Source organism: Acinonyx jubatus, chromosome C1 (assembly GCF_027475565.1).
Source record: "Acinonyx jubatus isolate Ajub_Pintada_27869175 chromosome C1, VMU_Ajub_asm_v1.0, whole genome shotgun sequence".
Classification (NCBI taxonomy): Eukaryota; Metazoa; Chordata; class Mammalia; order Carnivora; family Felidae; genus Acinonyx; species Acinonyx jubatus.
Genome location: NC_069381.1, coordinates 102340864 through 102358643, shown reverse-complemented (window position 1 = coordinate 102358643; position 17780 = coordinate 102340864). Strand labels below are relative to the sequence as shown.

Sequence of the window (17780 nt, the reverse complement as noted above, 5' to 3'; positions counted from 1 at the left end):
TTATTCACCTTTAAAGATTATTTTTTTAGGATGGCAAAATATTTATACTTGTCAGTTGTTCTTTTCCTTGTCTGTATTAGATCAACACTCACACAATCATACTTTCCAGACTTCCTAGGGATTACTGCCTATTACTTTACATTTATTATAGTAAGACCTGTCTTTTAGTGTGTTGTACTCCTTTAACATTTGTTTTTTTATGGTTACATTTTAGCCTAGTGTTTTGATCAGCTATCTCTGAATCACTTTACAGGGCACATTACTTCTAAGGTTTGCTTCCTTAAAAATAAGTTCTCATGAAGTTAACCCTAGGTTTTGAGACCATAGATTTCTGACCACTGATCACTACTCACATTTTAAAAATTAGCTTTTTTGGTTATTTAAAAATATTAGGGTGGGGTTTATTATTATTTTTTTGATTAAAAAGGCAGCATTACCCAGAAATAGCTACAGTTACACCTTGATGCATAATCTTGTGGAACTTTTTAAATATCATACCTATGTCTGTATAACTGAAAAGGAATCATTCTGTACCTATTTTCCTATTTTATAATCCTCTTTTTTTTTTTTTTTAATCTTAATAGATTGTGTATGTCATTCAGTATATTTCTGGGCTCCATCTTGGAGTCATTGAATTAATTCAACAAACACTTGTATATTACTTTGCCAAATGTTATTCCAGGTAGTGACTGTACAGTAGTGAACAAAACAGTCAAAAGTTTATTGTCCTTGTGGAGCTTTTAATGGGAAAGTCAGACAAGCAAAATAAGTTAAATCAGTAGACTGCTAAATAGTAGTAAATTCTGTGGGAAAAAAGGGGAAGGGAGATTATGGAGTGTAAAGTTTCAAAAAGCGTAGTCAGCACAAGGCCTTATTGAGAAGGCATTTGAATGGACATAAATGAAGTGAGGTAATGAGCCAGGAATGTGCCCATAAGAAGAGGCCAGTTGGAGCAGAGTAAGTGAGAGGAGGAGTAGGAGGTAAGATCACAGAGAAGTAGGCTGGGTGTGGGGATGGGGAGAAGAGTATTAGATCCTGTAGAGCCTGGCAGACTACCGTAAAGGCTTTTATTCTGAGTGCAGTGGAAACCCATTGGAAAGTTTAGGGCAGAGAAATGACATAGTCTAACTTGTGTCTTAAAATGATCATTCTGACTGCTATGTTGAGAATAAAATGGGGGGCTGCAAAGAGTATAAGGGCAAGGGCAGAAGCAGAGAAATCATTTAAGAGGCAGTTGCATTAATGTAAGCTAGAGATGCCAGTGGCTTGGATGAGGGTAGTGAAAAATGGTTGGATTCTAGATATAGTTTGACAATGGGCATAATAGGATTTGCTAACAGATTGGATATGAGGTAAAACAGAGTTAAGGATGACACTAAGGTTTTTGGTCTGAGCAACTCTGGAGTCACTATCAGCGGAGATGGGGAACACGAGGAATGGATTTGGGGGAGAAAATTTAAGAGTTCAGCTTGGGACATGGTAAGTTTAGGTGCTTATTACACATTCAAGTGGTGATGTTGAGTGGGCAGAAGTCTTGGATGGAGGTAAAATTTGGAAATGTGGCTTGTATATGGTATTTAAAATTATAAAACTGGGTGAAATTTGTCAAAAGAGTCAAGACAGTAAATAGAAGAGCTCAGAGAATTGAGCCCAAGCCTGATGGATTAGAAATTTGGAAGACAAGGAGGAATAAGCAGAGGAAACAGAAAGGACAACCCCAGAACAAGGAGGAAAACCTCGAGAAAGGACAGCTCTGGAAACAAGGTGAAGACTCTTACCTCCTCTTAGCTGTGTCTTCCCTTCTGCACTCTGTGGATTGTTTTTTTATCATCTGTGGATTAAACACACACATCACACTCCCTCCCATCCCCATTTTAGCTACCTATTACTTTTTTAGTAAGAGAAGATTTTATGTGTTTTTTTTTATGTTTAGTTATTTTTGAGAGAGAGAGAGAGAGGGACAGAGGAAGAGAGGGAGACAGAGAATCTGAAGCAGGCTCTGCACCGTCAACACAAAGCCTGACGTGGGGCTCAAACCCATGAACCGTGAGATTGTGACCTGAACCGAAGTCGGATGTTCAACCGACTAAGCCACCCAGGTGCCCCAAGATTTTATGTTTTTAACAGCAGAAATCAGTGTAAATATTGCGTGTATCAGCTGAAGATAATCTCCTCACAATAGCTCGTAGACTTGCTGAAGCTACCCTGAGCAGCCTCTCTGTTTCTGCTGCAGAGATACGGAACCAACATCTGACTTCCAGGAAACAAGCAGCCAAGAAAGGGGAATCAGCAGCTCATTAGCTGAAAACATCCCTGGCAACCACAAGCATTTGTGCAGGGTCAGCGTTAGAGCAAGGCACGAGGCTTTCTCTCGAAGTTGATATCTGCTATTTACTTACTGGTTAGTTCAAGCATGCGGTAATTTGCTCTTCTAGTTCTTAGGCAGCAAGGAGGGTATATTATTTATTGCTGTGTAACAGATTATTCAGAATTTAGCAGACACTGTCTCACAGTTTCTGAGGTTCAGAAACTTGGGAGCAGCTTAAGTAAGTGGTTCTAGTAAAGGGTTTCATGAGGTTATATTCAAAATATCAGCTGTGGTTCTAGGCATCTGAACACTCAACTGGAGCTGGAGGCTCTACTTCCAAGATAAGTCACTTGCATAGCTCTTGGCAGGAGGCCTTAATTTCTTACCACGTGGATCTCTTGCATAGGGCTCTTTCAGTGTCCTCATGACTTGACAGCTGACTTCACCAGAGTATGTGATCCAAGAGAGAGAAAGGAAAAGGAAAGAAACCATAATGCATTTTATATCCTGATCTTGGAAGCCAAACACTGTCATTTCAGCCATATTTTTTCTGTAAGAAATGAGTCACTGGATCTAGCCCACATTCAAGGGGAGGAGAATTAAACTCCACCCCTTGAAAGGAGGAGTATTAAAGATTTGTAGACATATTTTAGAACTACTGTATTTCACTCTCTGGCCACAAATTACTTATATTTCTCCCATGTGCAAAATATACTCGCATCCTCCCAAGATCCACAAAAGCCTTTTCCCACTGGAAATCCAGGTTGTTGAAATCCACACTTGGATGAGGCTCCTTGGGTATAGTTCCTCAAGAACAGTTTGTTTTGATGTGAACACCTATAAATTAAAGAGACAAGTTTTCTACTCCTCACACACCCAACATACAGTGATGGGATAGGCATACAATAAACAGGTTTGGAGGTTCCTATTTAATGTTTGTTTATTTTTGAGAGACAGAGTGAGAGCGGGGGAGGGGCACAGAGAGGGAGAGACACAGAATGAATCCGAAGCAGGCTCCAGCCTCTCAGCTGTCAGCACAGAGCCCGACATGGGGCTCAAACCCACGAACCATGAGATCATGACCTGCACGGAAGTTGGATGCTTAACCGACTAACCACCCAGGCACCCAAGATTCCTATTTAAAAAGGGAGAAAATGAGAGGCACCAAGAAGTCACTGATTTATAGCAGTTCTGATGTTATCTGTATAAATGTTGGCAGTTCCTTGATTAGGACTTAGTTCTCCTTTTGCCCAGGAATGCTGCTCTGTGGCTCTTGTTTCCTCCTCCTAGGCTCTTGGTTTCACCTTGTGAGTTATCTTTTCTTTTCCATGAAAAGTAGTCCAGGTTTGCAGCTGCATAGTTTTCTTAGTCTGTTTCTTGCCACTAGAGTTTTAAGGGCCCAAGAGGCTTCTTTTCATTTAGTTTTGCCTCTGTACCTTTTAATTTAAGCTGGCAGTGTTTTCTTTTTAAAACTTAGAGTCTCTTATGAATGTTACTGAGATTCATGCCTTTAGGAAAAAGCCACACCCACATATCTTTTCCAGAGATAATCTCCTTTCTGCTTTGGGCTTCTGCTGGTATTGCTAAGGGACAGTACTTGTGGGTAGAATTGTATTCTCCACAAAGACATGTTTAGGTCCAGGGGAGCCTGTGTGGCTCAGTTGGTTAAGCTTCCGGCTTCAGTTCAGCTCATAATCTCAGTTTGTGAGTTTGAGCCCTGCGTTGGGCTCTGTGCTGACAGATCAGAGCCTGGAGCCTGCTTTGGATTTTGTGTCTCCCTCCCTCTCTCTTCCTCCCCTGCTCACACTCTGTCTGTCTGCTGTCTCTCTCAAAAATAACTGAAGATGAAAATAAATAAATAAACAAATTAAAAAAAAAAAAAGATACGTTTAGGTCCTGAACCCCACTACCTGTGAATGTGGTATTATTTGGCATAAGGTCTTTACAAATGTAATCAAGTTAAAGGTGAGATCATAATGAGTTAGAGTGGGCCCAAATCCAGTGGCTGGTATTCTTAGAGAAATTTGGATACAGAAGACGCAGGAAAGAAAGGCACATGACAACCAAGGCAGAGATTAAAGTGTTTAAAAGCCAAGAAATAGCAAGGATTGCTGGGAACCACCACAAGCTAGGAGAGAGGCATGGAACAGGTTTTCCCTGAGAGCCTCCGAAGGAACTAACCCTAACAACATCTTGATTTCAGAATCTGGCTTCCAAAACTATGAGAGAATAAATTCCTTTCTTTTTAAGCTGTATATTTGTGGGAATTTGTTATAGTAGTCCTTGGGAACTAATACAACACCCTTAGGCCTCTTGGAAGCCCAGTTGTTTGATTGAATAGTTCTTTAGGCTATGTAGATCTTTCTGAGGCCTTAACAAAGAATTTTGGTAACCACATGCTAGACTTCCTCATTAACCATTTTCTTTGGCCATGCCCTGGATAGATTTGATCTTTGCTTGGAAGCCATTTCTTAATTTTAGTATCATTAACCATCTGGAGAGGCTGGGAATTTTCAGAATTATTTAGTCTTAACTCCTTTTTGTTGAACTATCCTCCTCTTTAGGGGCACCTGGCTGGCTCAATTGGAAGAATATTCGACTCTTAATCTCCGGGTTGTGAGGTTGAGCCTGTGTTGGGTATAGAGATTACTAAAAAATAAAATAAACTTTAACCATCTTTCCCTTTAATTTATCCCTCTCTTGCATTTTAATGTAAGCAGCAAGAAGAAGCCAAGAGGTACCTTCTGCCTTCTTGCCTGGACATCTCACTGGCTAGACTGTCACCCAGTTCATGAGCCACAACTTCTACTTTACATATTGTTATTGCTACTACATAACAAGGATTTCCCTCCAGTTTCCAAGATCTTTCTCACTTAAGCTCTCACTCATAACTTCCTCAAAGGCCATGATACTTCTACTGTTTCTTCAAGGCTGTTCAAACTTTCACTGATACTCATCTCACAGTCCTAACTTATACCCTCTTTTGGGTTCTAAATCTACTCCCACATTTCAGGTTTTTGTTACAACAGAACATACTTCTAGGCATCAAAATCTGGATTAGTTATCTATTGCTGTATAATAAATTACACTAGAGCTTAGTGACTGAAGATAAACATTAATCATCTCATAAGTTCTTTGGGTCAGGAATTTGGGACAGCTTAGCTGAGTGGTTCTGGCCCAGTGTCTTCTGAGCTTACAGTTAAGACATTGGCTGTTACTGCAGTCATCTGAAGGATCAACTGAGAATTACTCATATTCTGGCAAGTTAGTTCTGGCCATTGGGAGGCGGCTTCAGTTCCTTATCATGTGGGTCTTCACAGGACTGCTTTACGTGGCACTTTTCCAAGAAAGTGATTTAAGAGAGAGTGAAAGGAGGAAGCCACAATGCTTTTTATGACTAATCTTGAAAGTTGTCCTCTCATACTCCATTGTCAAGAAGTAAGTCACAGTATGGTATTGGTATAAAAACAGACATCTAAATCAGTGGAATGGAATAGAGAGCTCAGAAATAAACTCAAAGGAGCCAAGAATATACAGTGGGGAGAAGGCAGTCTCTTCAACAAATGACATTGGGAAAACTGGACAGCTACATGCAAAAGAATGAAACTGGACCACTATCTTACGCCATACATAAAAATTAACTCAAAATGGATTGTCAGACCTGAAACCATAAACCTTTTAGAAGAAAGTGTAAGCAGTAAGTTCCTTGACATTGATCCGGAAATGATTTTTTTTGGATCTGACTTCAAAAGCAAAGGCGACAATAGCAAATAGGCTAACAAACTAAAAAGCTTCTGCACAGCAAAGGAAACCGTCAACAGAATGAAAAGGCAAACTACTGAATGGGAGACAATATTTGCAAATCTGATAAGGAGTTAATAACCCAAATATAGAAAAAACTCATAATGCGAAAAAGAAAAGAAAACCAATCTGATTAAAAAATGGATTAGAAGACCTGAATAGCTGTTTTTCTGAAGAAGACATATAGATGGCCAACACGTACATGAAAGTGTGCTCAACATCAGTAAGCAGGGAATTGGAAATCAAAACCACAGTGAAATGTCACCTCACACCTGTTAGAATGGCTACTATCGAAAAGACAAGAAATAACAAGTGTTGCCAAGGATGTGGAGAAAAGGAAGCCCTTGTACACTCTTGGTGGGAATGTAAATTTGGTGCAGCCAGTGTGGAAAACAGTATGGAGGTTCCTCAAAAAGTTAAAAATAGAACTACCATATGATCCAGCAATTCCGCTTCTGAATATTTATCTAAAGAAAATGAAAATCTTAATTCAAAAAGATATATACACTCCTGTATTCATTGCAGTGTTATTTATAATAGCCAAGACATGGAAACAACCTGTGTCTGTTGATGGATATGGTTAAAGAAAATGTGTTTTGTATAAATATATACCACACACACACAGCACACGCCCACAGGAATATTATTTGGCCATAAAGAAATGAAATCTTGTCATTTTCAACAACATGGATGGACCTTGAGGATATTGTGATAAGCGAAATAAGTTAGATGGAAAAAGACAAATGCCATATGATCTCACTTATATGTGGAATTGTAAAAAAAAAAAAAAGAAAAGAAAAGAAAGAGAAAGAAAAGCTCATTGATAAAGAGAATAGATAGGTGGTTGCCAGAGGTAGGGGGTAGGGTGTGGGTGAAATAGGTGAAGGAGGTCCAGAGGTACAGACTTCTAGTTATAAAATAAATGATGGGGATGTAATGTACAGCATCGTGACTATATAATCAGGGAAATGCAAATCAAAACTGCAAAGAGATTATAGTTCCTTATACTAATTATAGGTAATTACAGCATTATAGTTAATAATTATTACATATTTGCAAGTTGCTAAGAGAATAGATCTTAAAACTTATAAACACAGAAAAATGTGTTGTAACTATGATGATGAACGTTACCTAGCCTTTTTGTGGTGATCATATACAATATATACAGACATTGAATCATGTTATACACCTGAAACTAATATAATGTTCATGTGAAGTATGCCTCAATAAAAAAAGAATTAAATCACTAAGTCCATACACTCAAAGGAGGAACATAAAATAATATGTAGACAATTATTTTAAAACAAACACATAGTCTAGTTATCTACTGTTGAACTTTAGGATAGGGAGAGTCTAATATTGGCTACTGCCATTGTTGTATTGACTGGCCTAATAAGAAAAGTGGGACCCAAGGGGTTAAAATTATGTATCATATCAATTATATCTCCATAAAGCCAGAGAAAAAAAGAGAAGGGGCACCTGGATGGCTCAGTCAGTTGGGCATCCGACTTCAGCTCAGGTCATGATCTCACAGTTCATGGGTCTGAGCTCCATGTCAGGCTCTCTGCTGACATCTTGGAGCCTGGAGCCTCCTTCAGATTCTTTGTCTCCCTCTCTCTCTGCCCTCTCCCCCGCCACTTGCACGCTGTCTCTCAAAAATAAATAAACATTAAAAAGAAAGAAAGAAAAATGTGCATATTATTCACAAAACAAATCTTTCTTCAGTCTTTTTCTTTTGCCCATATTCTCTGGGTAACAAAGATCAGTTCACCAGTATAAAGGACTGAGTAGATGCGCCATCTTAAGTATTCAGAATGACAAATGTCAGATGTGTGTGTATTTGATTGTGTTTGTGTTAGAAGCAATTGAAACACCTTTTGAGGGCTAATGTAGTATGTTGCTAAATGTTTGTAAAATGGAATTATTCTGAAAAAATTTTTTACAGGGCTCTTTAAATAATATCTCATGTAGAAACCTAATGTGTAAAACACATAAAAATGGCATTACTGTTTACGGCCTGGGCCTAAATCCCAGTGGTTTAGCATCCTTTCCAGCCTAATACTGTTGCCAGAGGTCCAAGGAACAAAGCTGGAAAACTACACCATGTAATCAGATTCATTTCAAGCCTAGTTCACAAAAATCTATTAATACATAAGATCACAGAGCTCAGGAAGATAGCCATAATAGCAAAATAGCACTTTACCAGGTAGTTGACTGATTTCTGGTGCTACCTTTTGTACAATGGTAAGTGAGGACCCATGGTAGTTGGAGGAGTTGCTGATTGTCAGCCATAGATATCTGTAGAGTACTTTCATAAGTCTCTTGTCTTACCTAATTTTTTTTTCCCCTGCAACAGCATAATACAGCAGATATTTGCAGGATTCTTTGCAAATTCTGCAATTCCTGGATCCTCACATCCTTTTTCCTGGTAAGTAGCGAATTGCCTTCTGTCTTACTTTGCTGGAGCAGCAGCATTTTAGGTATATGTACCATTGTGAGAAAGAGAAAGAGCTGAATAGGTGAGTATATAGATTTGATTGGCAGACTGTTAGATTGCCTTTATTTGCTGAGCCCAAACTTAATCAGAACTTATTTTTTTATTGTTCAGTCTCCTGAGGACCATCCTGGTCCCCCAGGATGTCTGGGCACTGGATGTGTCGGGTTTGGTTCATATTCTGGTTTGAGAGTTGTGTTGAGAGGGGAATGAGATGGTCCCTGCCAAGCTGGTATCTGACTTGCAAGTTTCTTCTCTAGGTTGTACGGAAAGATTTTATTCCTTAAGAATTGCTGAAATTCTTAAAGTAAGAAGGTATCTCAGGAGAAATAAAAGGCTGTATTTCAGTATCAGAGTGTCACTTAAGTATGATAGAAGTTAAGATGGAATTTCTTCTTGTCTAGGCAATCACATACCACTTCCGACTCCGCCTCGGAAGCCTCCTTTGCTCAGAGGGTCCTCGGTCCTTCCACTCAGTTACCCTATTTTCCAGCCTCTAGTTTCTTTTAACACGTTCCAGCCAAAGAGCTTGGACATCTGTCATCCAGGGTAGTGCACCAGCGGCTCCAAAAAGAGGGGCTGCCGAGTCCCTTTTGTAATTGCTCTAGGTTGTGATTCAGAGACCACTGTGGCCGCTTCTCTCCTTGAAAGCTCCTCATTGTCCAGGACCGTGGGCAGCCTCTTCAAATGAGGGAAGTCTGCTACAGATTTTGGCCAGTCACAGAGGGAAAACTCTCCTTAAAAAGCAGCTCCATCTATATTTACTCTACATGGGCGTAGAGAAGACAAACTTTTCTTAGCCAATAGGCAATGAGTCACTCTTTTCGCTCTGGTGTGTCATGTGGTATTTTAGGTAGCTTCACATTTTATGTTCTATTCGATTAAGTAAAAATTCCTTAAAGAGAGTAAGAGACGACTTCTGGATAATCTCTTTGACCTTAAAAATACCGAGAAGTTCTTTGCCACTTGATTTTAGAGAACTAGTGACTTTCCAGCTCTGAGAGAGAACGGGATCTCCCAGTTTTTTCTGTGGTGTGAGGCAGAGCCTGGTCACTCCGTCTAATGCTGTCTGTCTCATCTCATGTATAGGAGCGGGATGCTGCACTCCAACCCTGGGGACTATGCCTGGGGTCAGACAGGGCTTGATGCCATTGTAACCCAGGTGAGGAGCTGCCTTTTGAGGGTGTCTGTTCAGTGTGTCTCATGGTTCCACAGGCTTCCTGCTTTCCTTCTGCTACTTTCTGAATGGCAGTCACTCTGCTTTCCCTAATATTTTGAGCTTGTGGGTTTCCATTTTACTGAAGGGATGAATGGTTTACGGGTTTAGTTTAGCATCCATGTACATTCGAGGTCGTAGGGATTTTCTAGAAGATGGTTTCACCTCTGTAGGAAGAAAAGACTTCTCCTGTAACAAACAGTATTTTGTATTTTTGGCCTCTTGTTCAGTCCTGTGAGGATCCTGTTAACAACTACTTCACAAAAAAGGAGGGTCTCCTCACATGTTTGAAGCAGGGATTTCTGCTAGATGGAGCAAAGTAGGGGAAGGAAGCAGAGAAAAAGGTATTCCCATGACATATATAATCGCTTCCACTTATTTATGTTTATTTTAGTTTAAATAGTTTTCATTTCCCTTGTGGATTGCTGAGAATAGAAAGCATGTCATTTATATCCAAATCTTCTCATAGGCAGTAATTTACCTATTTCTTGGCTTACTTGATGCTACTTTCCATACTCTCACCCTTTTATTTCTTCCAGCAGAATGAAGTTTTTAGACCAGTTAAGTATTACCTTTTGTTCAGTTTTAATTTTACTCCTGACATCACCACCCTTATGCTGCCTCTGAAATTGCTTTATGCCCAAAGGTGGGCCTTGCAATGATGGGTTTGTCTGTAGGGTTATACTGATGTCACTCTGAAATTGTAAAGCAATTACAAGTGTTCCGGCAGCAGGAAAGGGGAAACCCAAGCCTCTCAGAGCCTTGCAGAAGTAAGAGCAACTAACATTTCTAATATATGCACTGTTTGTTCTCAGCTGGAGCAGCTCCCTCCCCAGGGATGGTAGGATGTCTGCCACTTCTTCTTCTTTTTCTTTTTCCTTTTTTGTAGCTTTTAGGACAACTGGAAAACACAGGGCCTCCCCCGGCTGACAAAGAAAAGATCACATCTCTTCCAACAGTGACAGTAACTCAGGAACAAGTTGGTAGGTTCATTTCCATACTTCTTCTGTCAAATCTGATCTCCGTTCAAAATCGCAGCACCTTCCTGTACTAAGGATCTTCAGGTGAAGCTGTAGCACTCCTAACTAAAATTGCTACTTGGTGCCGTAAGTGGAAGATAGGGCCTACTTTTTCATTTAGGGTTAGTCTTTTTTTTTTTTTTTTAAAGTTTATTTATTTGTGAGAGAGAGAGAGAACGCATGTGCACGAGTTGTGGAGGGGCAGAGAGAGGGAGAGAGAATCCCAAGCCTGACATGAGGTTTGATCCCATGAACTGTAAGATCATGACCTGAGATGAAATCAAGAGTCGGACGCTTAACTGACTGAGCTACCCAGGCACCCCAAGACTTGATTTTTTGAAGAACTTACTAGGGGAAGCAAAACTCAACTAAATGATTAGAAAACGGTACAGGAGCACCTGGGTGGCTCAGTCAGGTAAGCATCTGACTCTTGATTTCAGATTAGGTCATGATCTCACAGTGGTGAGATCAAGCCCCACATTGGGCTCGGGGCAGACAGCCGGAACCTGCTTGGGTCCTGTCTCCCTCCCTCTCTGTCTCTCTCCCTTTCTCTCTCTCTCTCTTTAAAATGAATACACATAAAAAACAGTATCAAAAATAGTATTGAGTGGATGATACTGAGGAAGAGAAAAAAAATTGGAGGCTGAGAATTTGTTTCACATTTATTCTGTCAGATACAGTCAGGTACATTAGATACAGTTTTTTTACTTTTAAGCACTGAAGGAATTTAGTGACAAGGAACATTATTTCGAACTGGGAGTTTCTTGCACTACAAATTCCAGTTTAGAGTCAGAAGATTTAAAAGACAGGATAGGCCATCTCAGAGAGGTCATTCTGTTCAAGGAAGAGTATGAACCAGTGTGAGAATGTCAGCATGGGCATAGTGTCTGGACCAGGGAAAAGGAGAGTGGCCTGATGAACCCTGAAATGCAGTCTGGTTTGGGAGCATGGGAGGTATGATTGGGTAGAAAGGCCTTGTTTGAGCGGACGTTGAAACTGGCAGAGTAGTTAGGGCTGGATGTTTTAGGTAGCAGGCAAGTTTTATAGGTCCCCAAATGGAGGATTGAGGGAATTTAGGTGCTCTTTAGGGAAGATTCGGCTGGAGGTAGTATCTCAAATAGATTGGAAGGCAAAGAAAGCAGAAACGGGGATTCAAGGGGCTGCTGCAACATCCAGGCGGGGTGCAGGTGACAGTGGCAATGCTAACAGATGGGGAAGGGTAGACTCAATATCACTTTGAAGAAAGGCTTTCATCACTGATTGCCTAATGGGATAAAAGAGGGAAAAGGGTCAAAGATGACTGTCAGATTTTGCAGCTCAGGAACTACAAGAGGCGGTGCTGCCATCTATCGGGGTGGAGGCTTGTAACCACCCCCCCACCCCCACCCCTGGTCTAGTGGGGTTTGGGGATGGAAGTGATGTGATGGTTTTCATTTTGAATTTGGTGATTTTGAAGTGCCAGCTGGGGGGGTGCTCTGAAGCTAGTATTAGGGGAAGTGAGCTGCTTGCAAAGCATAGGATAAATTTGGAGGGTTGAAGGCTGGGGTCAAGGGTACCTACTTCCTGGGAGGCTGTTCCGGTGGACCAGTCATAAGAAATAAAAGGTGGAATTGAGGTAAAGGTGTTAGATAAGAGTGGAGAGGAAGGAGTGACTCTTGGTAGTCTTATTATTCCGGGCCCTTGAGTGCTATGGGCATGTATGTAGCACATGCTGGCCATTGGAGAGGAGGAGCTGGTATCATTAGCCAGACTTGGGAGACCCCGAGTTTGCTGCCTGGTACTCCCAGGTTAGTGTGTAGCCATTTCCTCACAGAGGGCTTCTTGTCTCTGGACTTGGAGCCTGAGCTGTCCTTGGGCTTTGCAATTCTGCAGCACCACCTCCTGGTGCAGCTTTTAATTAACTTGTCCAGAGGGCTTTAGGACAACCACTGTGAAAGAGGACGCGAAATGTGGAAAATGGCAGGGTTAAAGTGGCTTGAGACACTGACTGGGAACTGCTGAGATTGCTCAGATATATCCCGTGGTTGTAGTGGACAGATTGCCTGTGTTTCCTGAGTAGAAACTGCCAGAAGGATATCACACGTCTGGGAAGATGCTTTCCCTGTTTTACTTAACAGATCATCCAAGCCCCGGTTTATTTTTTGCAAGCCTTGATGTTGAAAAGTAGGCCTTTCTGGACTAAGCCCGTTCGTCGATCCTCCTTTTCACAAAAGTCCCTTTCTACTCCCAGCTCCTCCCCCATGGTGAAGCGCAGTTTGTGCTTCCTACCTCCACCTAGGGTACACTTTGTATCTTTTCTTACGCATTCCTCTGGACTAGTTTTTTCTTCCTTCTTTTTGCTCGCTTACTTTAGAAGGCATTTCCTCCTCCAACAGATATGGGTTTAGAGTGTCCAGTGTGCAAAGAAGATTACACAGTTGAAGAGGAAGTCCGGCAGTTACCCTGCAACCACTTTTTCCACAGCAGTTGTATTGTGCCGTGGTTAGAACTGGTGAGTACAGCCGGCTCTCATGTGTGATGGGCTGTCTCTGCCAGCCACATCTTCTGGGGCAGGGCAGGGCAGGGCGGGAGGTGGTCCCGGGTTAACAGAGAGCCAAGGAGAGCAGATTTTAGTCCCTTCCTAACTCCTGCTGGTGCCGTCACTGTTTTTTAGATCACTCTTATGTTTGGAAACTTCTCTGACCAGAGGTTACCAAACCACAGCCTACAGGTCTCGGGCCTGCCACCTGTTTTTGTAAAGGAAGTTTCATTGGAACACAGCTACGCTCATTTGTTTACCAATTGTCTGCAGCTACCTTTGTGCTGCATCAGCAGAGTTGAGTGGTTGTGTATGGCCTGCCAAGTCTAAAATATTTATTACCAGTTCCTTCACAAAAAGTTTCCTAACCCTTGCTGTAGACCATGTCAGGTCACCGTATGTGGTTAGTTCTGTTTGGTGACGTGTGGTAGTTGTTGTTAAGCTCCTGGCCTGGAATTCTGTCATTTCTGTTTCAAGGTCCATTTGAACATGTGCTGGTGTTCCATCTTTGAGCCCAGTGTGTACTGTGTGAGAGTGCATGCCCTTTTTGTCTTTCGGCCTGCCAGCTCTTAGGGTTTCTTAAGTGTTTAGCACCTCTGGCTTCTCAGGTCAGGCTGTTTACATGGACCGATTTCCTTCTGTTGCAGCATGACACGTGTCCTGTGTGTAGGAAGAGCTTAAATGGTGAGGACTCTACTCGGCAAACCCAGAACTCTGAGGCCTCTGCAAGCAACAGATATAGCAGTGACAGCCAGCTACACGACCGATGGACTTTCTGAAGCTGAAAAGCCCGCATCTGAGCCACAGCTGTGGTAGTCTTCTTATCACAGCTGTCAATTGTATCAAAACAGAAAAGTAGTAGGTGGATTTAGGAATCGCATAAGAAACCCCAACCCATAATATTAATGCAGTGAGTGTTTTTTCTTCTCTCAATTTAAAGTTAGTATCTACAGATGGAATTGTATCTACAACCAAATGCCTCTGATTCCTGAATTCAGAGTGATACTTTTATAAGTGTGAAACTTGATTATGTGGGTTTCCCCTGCCAGAATAGAATCACTCTACCTTAAAGTCTAGCGAGGGTCCCACCATCTGTCATGTTACCTTGTAGTGGATGTTTCCACTTCCTGATCTAACCTTCAGCCTACCATTAGTGTATTTGATAGTAGATACAGTGGAACCACAGCCCTAAAGTCCTGCTGATAAAAAGTCTTCCTGTTTTAATTGTACAAAAACATCTGCTCTTGGCCACATTAGCCACCAAGTGAGGTCAGGTTAATTCAGGAATCTGAGACGAATGATTTTGTGTTTGTTTTGAATCCTCAGAAAATCAAAGAAAAATTGGTGGGGAGGAGAAAGTGGCTTATCGTTGTACTCTCTGGTTTTCTCATTTTAATTTTTAAAGACTACTTCACAAGGTGCAGTTTCTGCAGAAGCCAACATGACGCATCTTAGAAATCTTACGTTGGTGGGAATCTGATTCTGGTTCCTTTTGGAAATGAGTTGGGCAGGATACAGGCACAGAAGGACAGATATTTGAAATCTTTGGTTCTGGAGCTTTTTTAAATGACCCGCAACTCATTGTTTACTTCCTTTTGTCATGGGGACCTTAAAATAGTTTCCCTCAGAAGAGGAATTACTTCATTACTGCTTCTACAGCCAGTTCACTGTTTTTAGTAATTCATTGGTCTTCAGAAATTGAGATTTCACATTGTCTCATTTTAATTTTTTTAAGCCCTTTTTATCATCTCTGAAATCTTTCTGTTCTGCTTGGTTCTGGCTGTACTTGGAATCAAACTGATTATTGTGATCATGCCCAAAACAACTTGGCCTTGGAGAGGTGGGCCTTCGATTTTCAGCCTAACAATGTCTCATTGCACATGCACATGCTCTTTGAAGCATTTAAGTGTTTAAAGTTGAATAAATGAAGACGATCAAGAATGTTGTTGGAACTTCAAAGTCTCAAAAGGAAATGGTGGGGACATGTAACCACTGTTAGTGCATGTCACAGGGGCCCCTCTTTGGTCACATCAGCCCTTCACAGTTTGGAATGATCAGAACAAGACGGCCACTCTTTGATGAGTCTCTCCCTTGGCTACGACTCTTTCCTCAATATTTGTTGGCCATCATACACTGGTTTGGGGGTGAAGGAAGGGGGTTAGAGATATCTTTGATAGAGGGTAAACATGTAGGGGAGGGAAGAGAGAAAGTGGGAGAATGGCTTGCTAAATTAACAGCCTGCCTCTAAAATTGTCACCACAAAGGTATGATTTAGGTTGGGCCCAGAGGGAATAAAAGATGTTTTCTCCTGCGTCTCTCATGTCCTACCTTGGCAGAGATTGTTTCTTTGGAGACTGTGAGCTATTTACTGTGCACATTGATGGGTAGCCTCAAACTGCACATCAGTTTTGAATGGGGGACAGGGTCAAGAAGCTGGGGTGGGGGGGAGGAGGTATATTCTGAATATTTAATGGCCACTACTTAGATGGAGAAAGGCCATGTGCTGACAGAGCACATGGTAGTTTTCAAGTAGAACAGCGTTTGCTGTGTCAGAAAAATTAGGATAATTGTGTCCCTGTTAAGAGTCTGGAGATGCCAGGACAGGCCGTTGTATTTTTACTTCAGCTAGAAAACTGGAGAACAAGAGCAGATCTGAGTCATTTCACAAAGGGTCAGAAACAAAGTGGTAGGTACGGAATTACTTTTTTAATACACAGAATAGCAAATAGTGTCAGTCTCAGCTGAAATTTTCTTCACTTGTTTTGCTCTGATAGAGGGCATGAGGCTTTTTTTTTTTTTTTTTTCCTGTTTCCTGTACCCCTCCCACTTAATGAGTCTTTGTGTTTTATCCTAGGAGGTATCTTGGAGTGCCAGGTTAACTTAGGTTAAGGTGTGGACTAGGCTAGCGTTCTCCAGAGAAACAGTCAGTAGGGCAATAAGGTGTGTGTGCGTGTGTGTGTGTGTGCACGCGCACATGCACACGCTTAGAAATTTATTATAAGGAATTAGCTTGGGTGATTATGGAGACTAAGAAGTTTTCAAGATCTTGATCCAGCAGCCAGCTTATGGTGTAGTTCTAGTCCGATTCCCAAAGGCTTGAGTACTAGGAGAGCCAGTGGTTTAATTCCAGTACAGAAGCTGGTGGAAATTTTGAGAACTAAGAAAAGCCTTTTTAGTTTGAGTCCAAAGGCAGGAAAAGACCAGTGTCCTCACTCAGGTAAGAGGCGCTCCCCCTTGCTAGCAGAAGCGTCAGACATTTTGTTCTAGTTGAGCCTTTGACTGTTTGGATGAGGCCCACTGGCACTGATGTTCTTTCTGAGAGCAGTCTGTCTGCTCTAATCAGTCTACCTATTCAGATGTTAACCTTACCAGAGAAAAACCCTCACAGACACACCCAGAATAATGTTTGACCAAATATTTAGGTACCCCTTGGCCCAGCCAAGTTGACACATAAAATTAACCATCACAGGAGGAAAAATAGAAATGATGCACCCAGCAGAGTGATACTCATCCCACTTAAATTTTGCCAAGTAAACAGTGTGTCTGTATCAGAAATGTCTGCTTTGCTTAGAGGCCTCAGTACCAGGGTTAAAAAGTGAAAGAAATGTAAACAGGATGAGAGCCAGTTTGCTGTGTACAGCATACATCTATTTTTCTTCCTTAACCTGAATTAACCTGGAAGAAATCTGAGATGCCTCCCATTCTAGGAAGAAACATTGTAGATTCATTGGTCTCACACCAGAACATGGCTACGGCTAAGAGTTTATTTCCAGGAATGCTTTGCTTTTAAATGTTTCAAACAGTTTAGATATAGTGCCCAAGGTGGACAACTACATAGCCTGGACTTTTCAGATGTTCGTTCCTTTCCAGTTGGAACGCTTTACAGACTCAGGAGTCTGGGGTCTTAATAGCCAAGGAGAGAGATTTAGCTCTCCCTGGTTGTTAAAGAGAAGAGGAAACAGGTGCAGTTTCAGATCTTGAGTCCTTCTACTTGAGGCCTTTACATTCATACTAAACGGCCTGTAGGTTCCATGCAGAGCTAAACAGATTGTTTTCTTATTCATAAATGTCTTTTATTTATTTTCCCTTTGTCCACTATCATTTGAAATTAGAGGGGAAGAAAAGTATTTTGGAGAGACCTCCTAGAGCTTGGTAAATTTAGAAGTTGGGAAGTAATACAGGACAGCTCCTTACTGGCCGCCAAGTGATGATCGCTTCTCGGGTAGTTTTCCCCCCGAGGGGTTAGTCTAACTCTCGTTCATATGGGTCAGTTCTGGCTGGACAGAACTGCTCAGTTAAGTGGGAAGGGCAGAGTGGTGAACATTTAGCTGGAATCTCCAATGTCTTTAAAGTTTCTAAGCTAACAAATTGGGAGCAGGGAGGAGGAATAAACCTGGCTTCAAAAATTCTGTTTCCCTCCAAGC

General features: G+C 41.5%; 1 protein-coding gene across 3 annotated transcripts in view; it reads left to right on the top strand.

Annotated features, from left to right (window-relative positions):
* Window positions 1–15297, top strand: part of RNF115 (ring finger protein 115) — an 83313-nt gene extending 68016 nt beyond the window's left edge. For all 3 annotated transcript variants that reach the window (XM_015084231.3, XM_027051479.2, XM_053214720.1), the window contains 5 exons: window positions 8466–8537; window positions 9693–9765; window positions 10709–10802; window positions 13214–13329; window positions 14004–15297. In XM_015084231.3, the coding sequence (XP_014939717.2) occupies window positions 8466–8537; window positions 9693–9765; window positions 10709–10802; window positions 13214–13329; window positions 14004–14135 (487 nt within the window). In that variant the 3' untranslated portion in view covers window positions 14136–15297. The remainder of the gene's footprint in view (window positions 1–8465; window positions 8538–9692; window positions 9766–10708; window positions 10803–13213; window positions 13330–14003) is intronic.
* Window positions 15298–17780: the final 2483 nt, after the last annotated feature.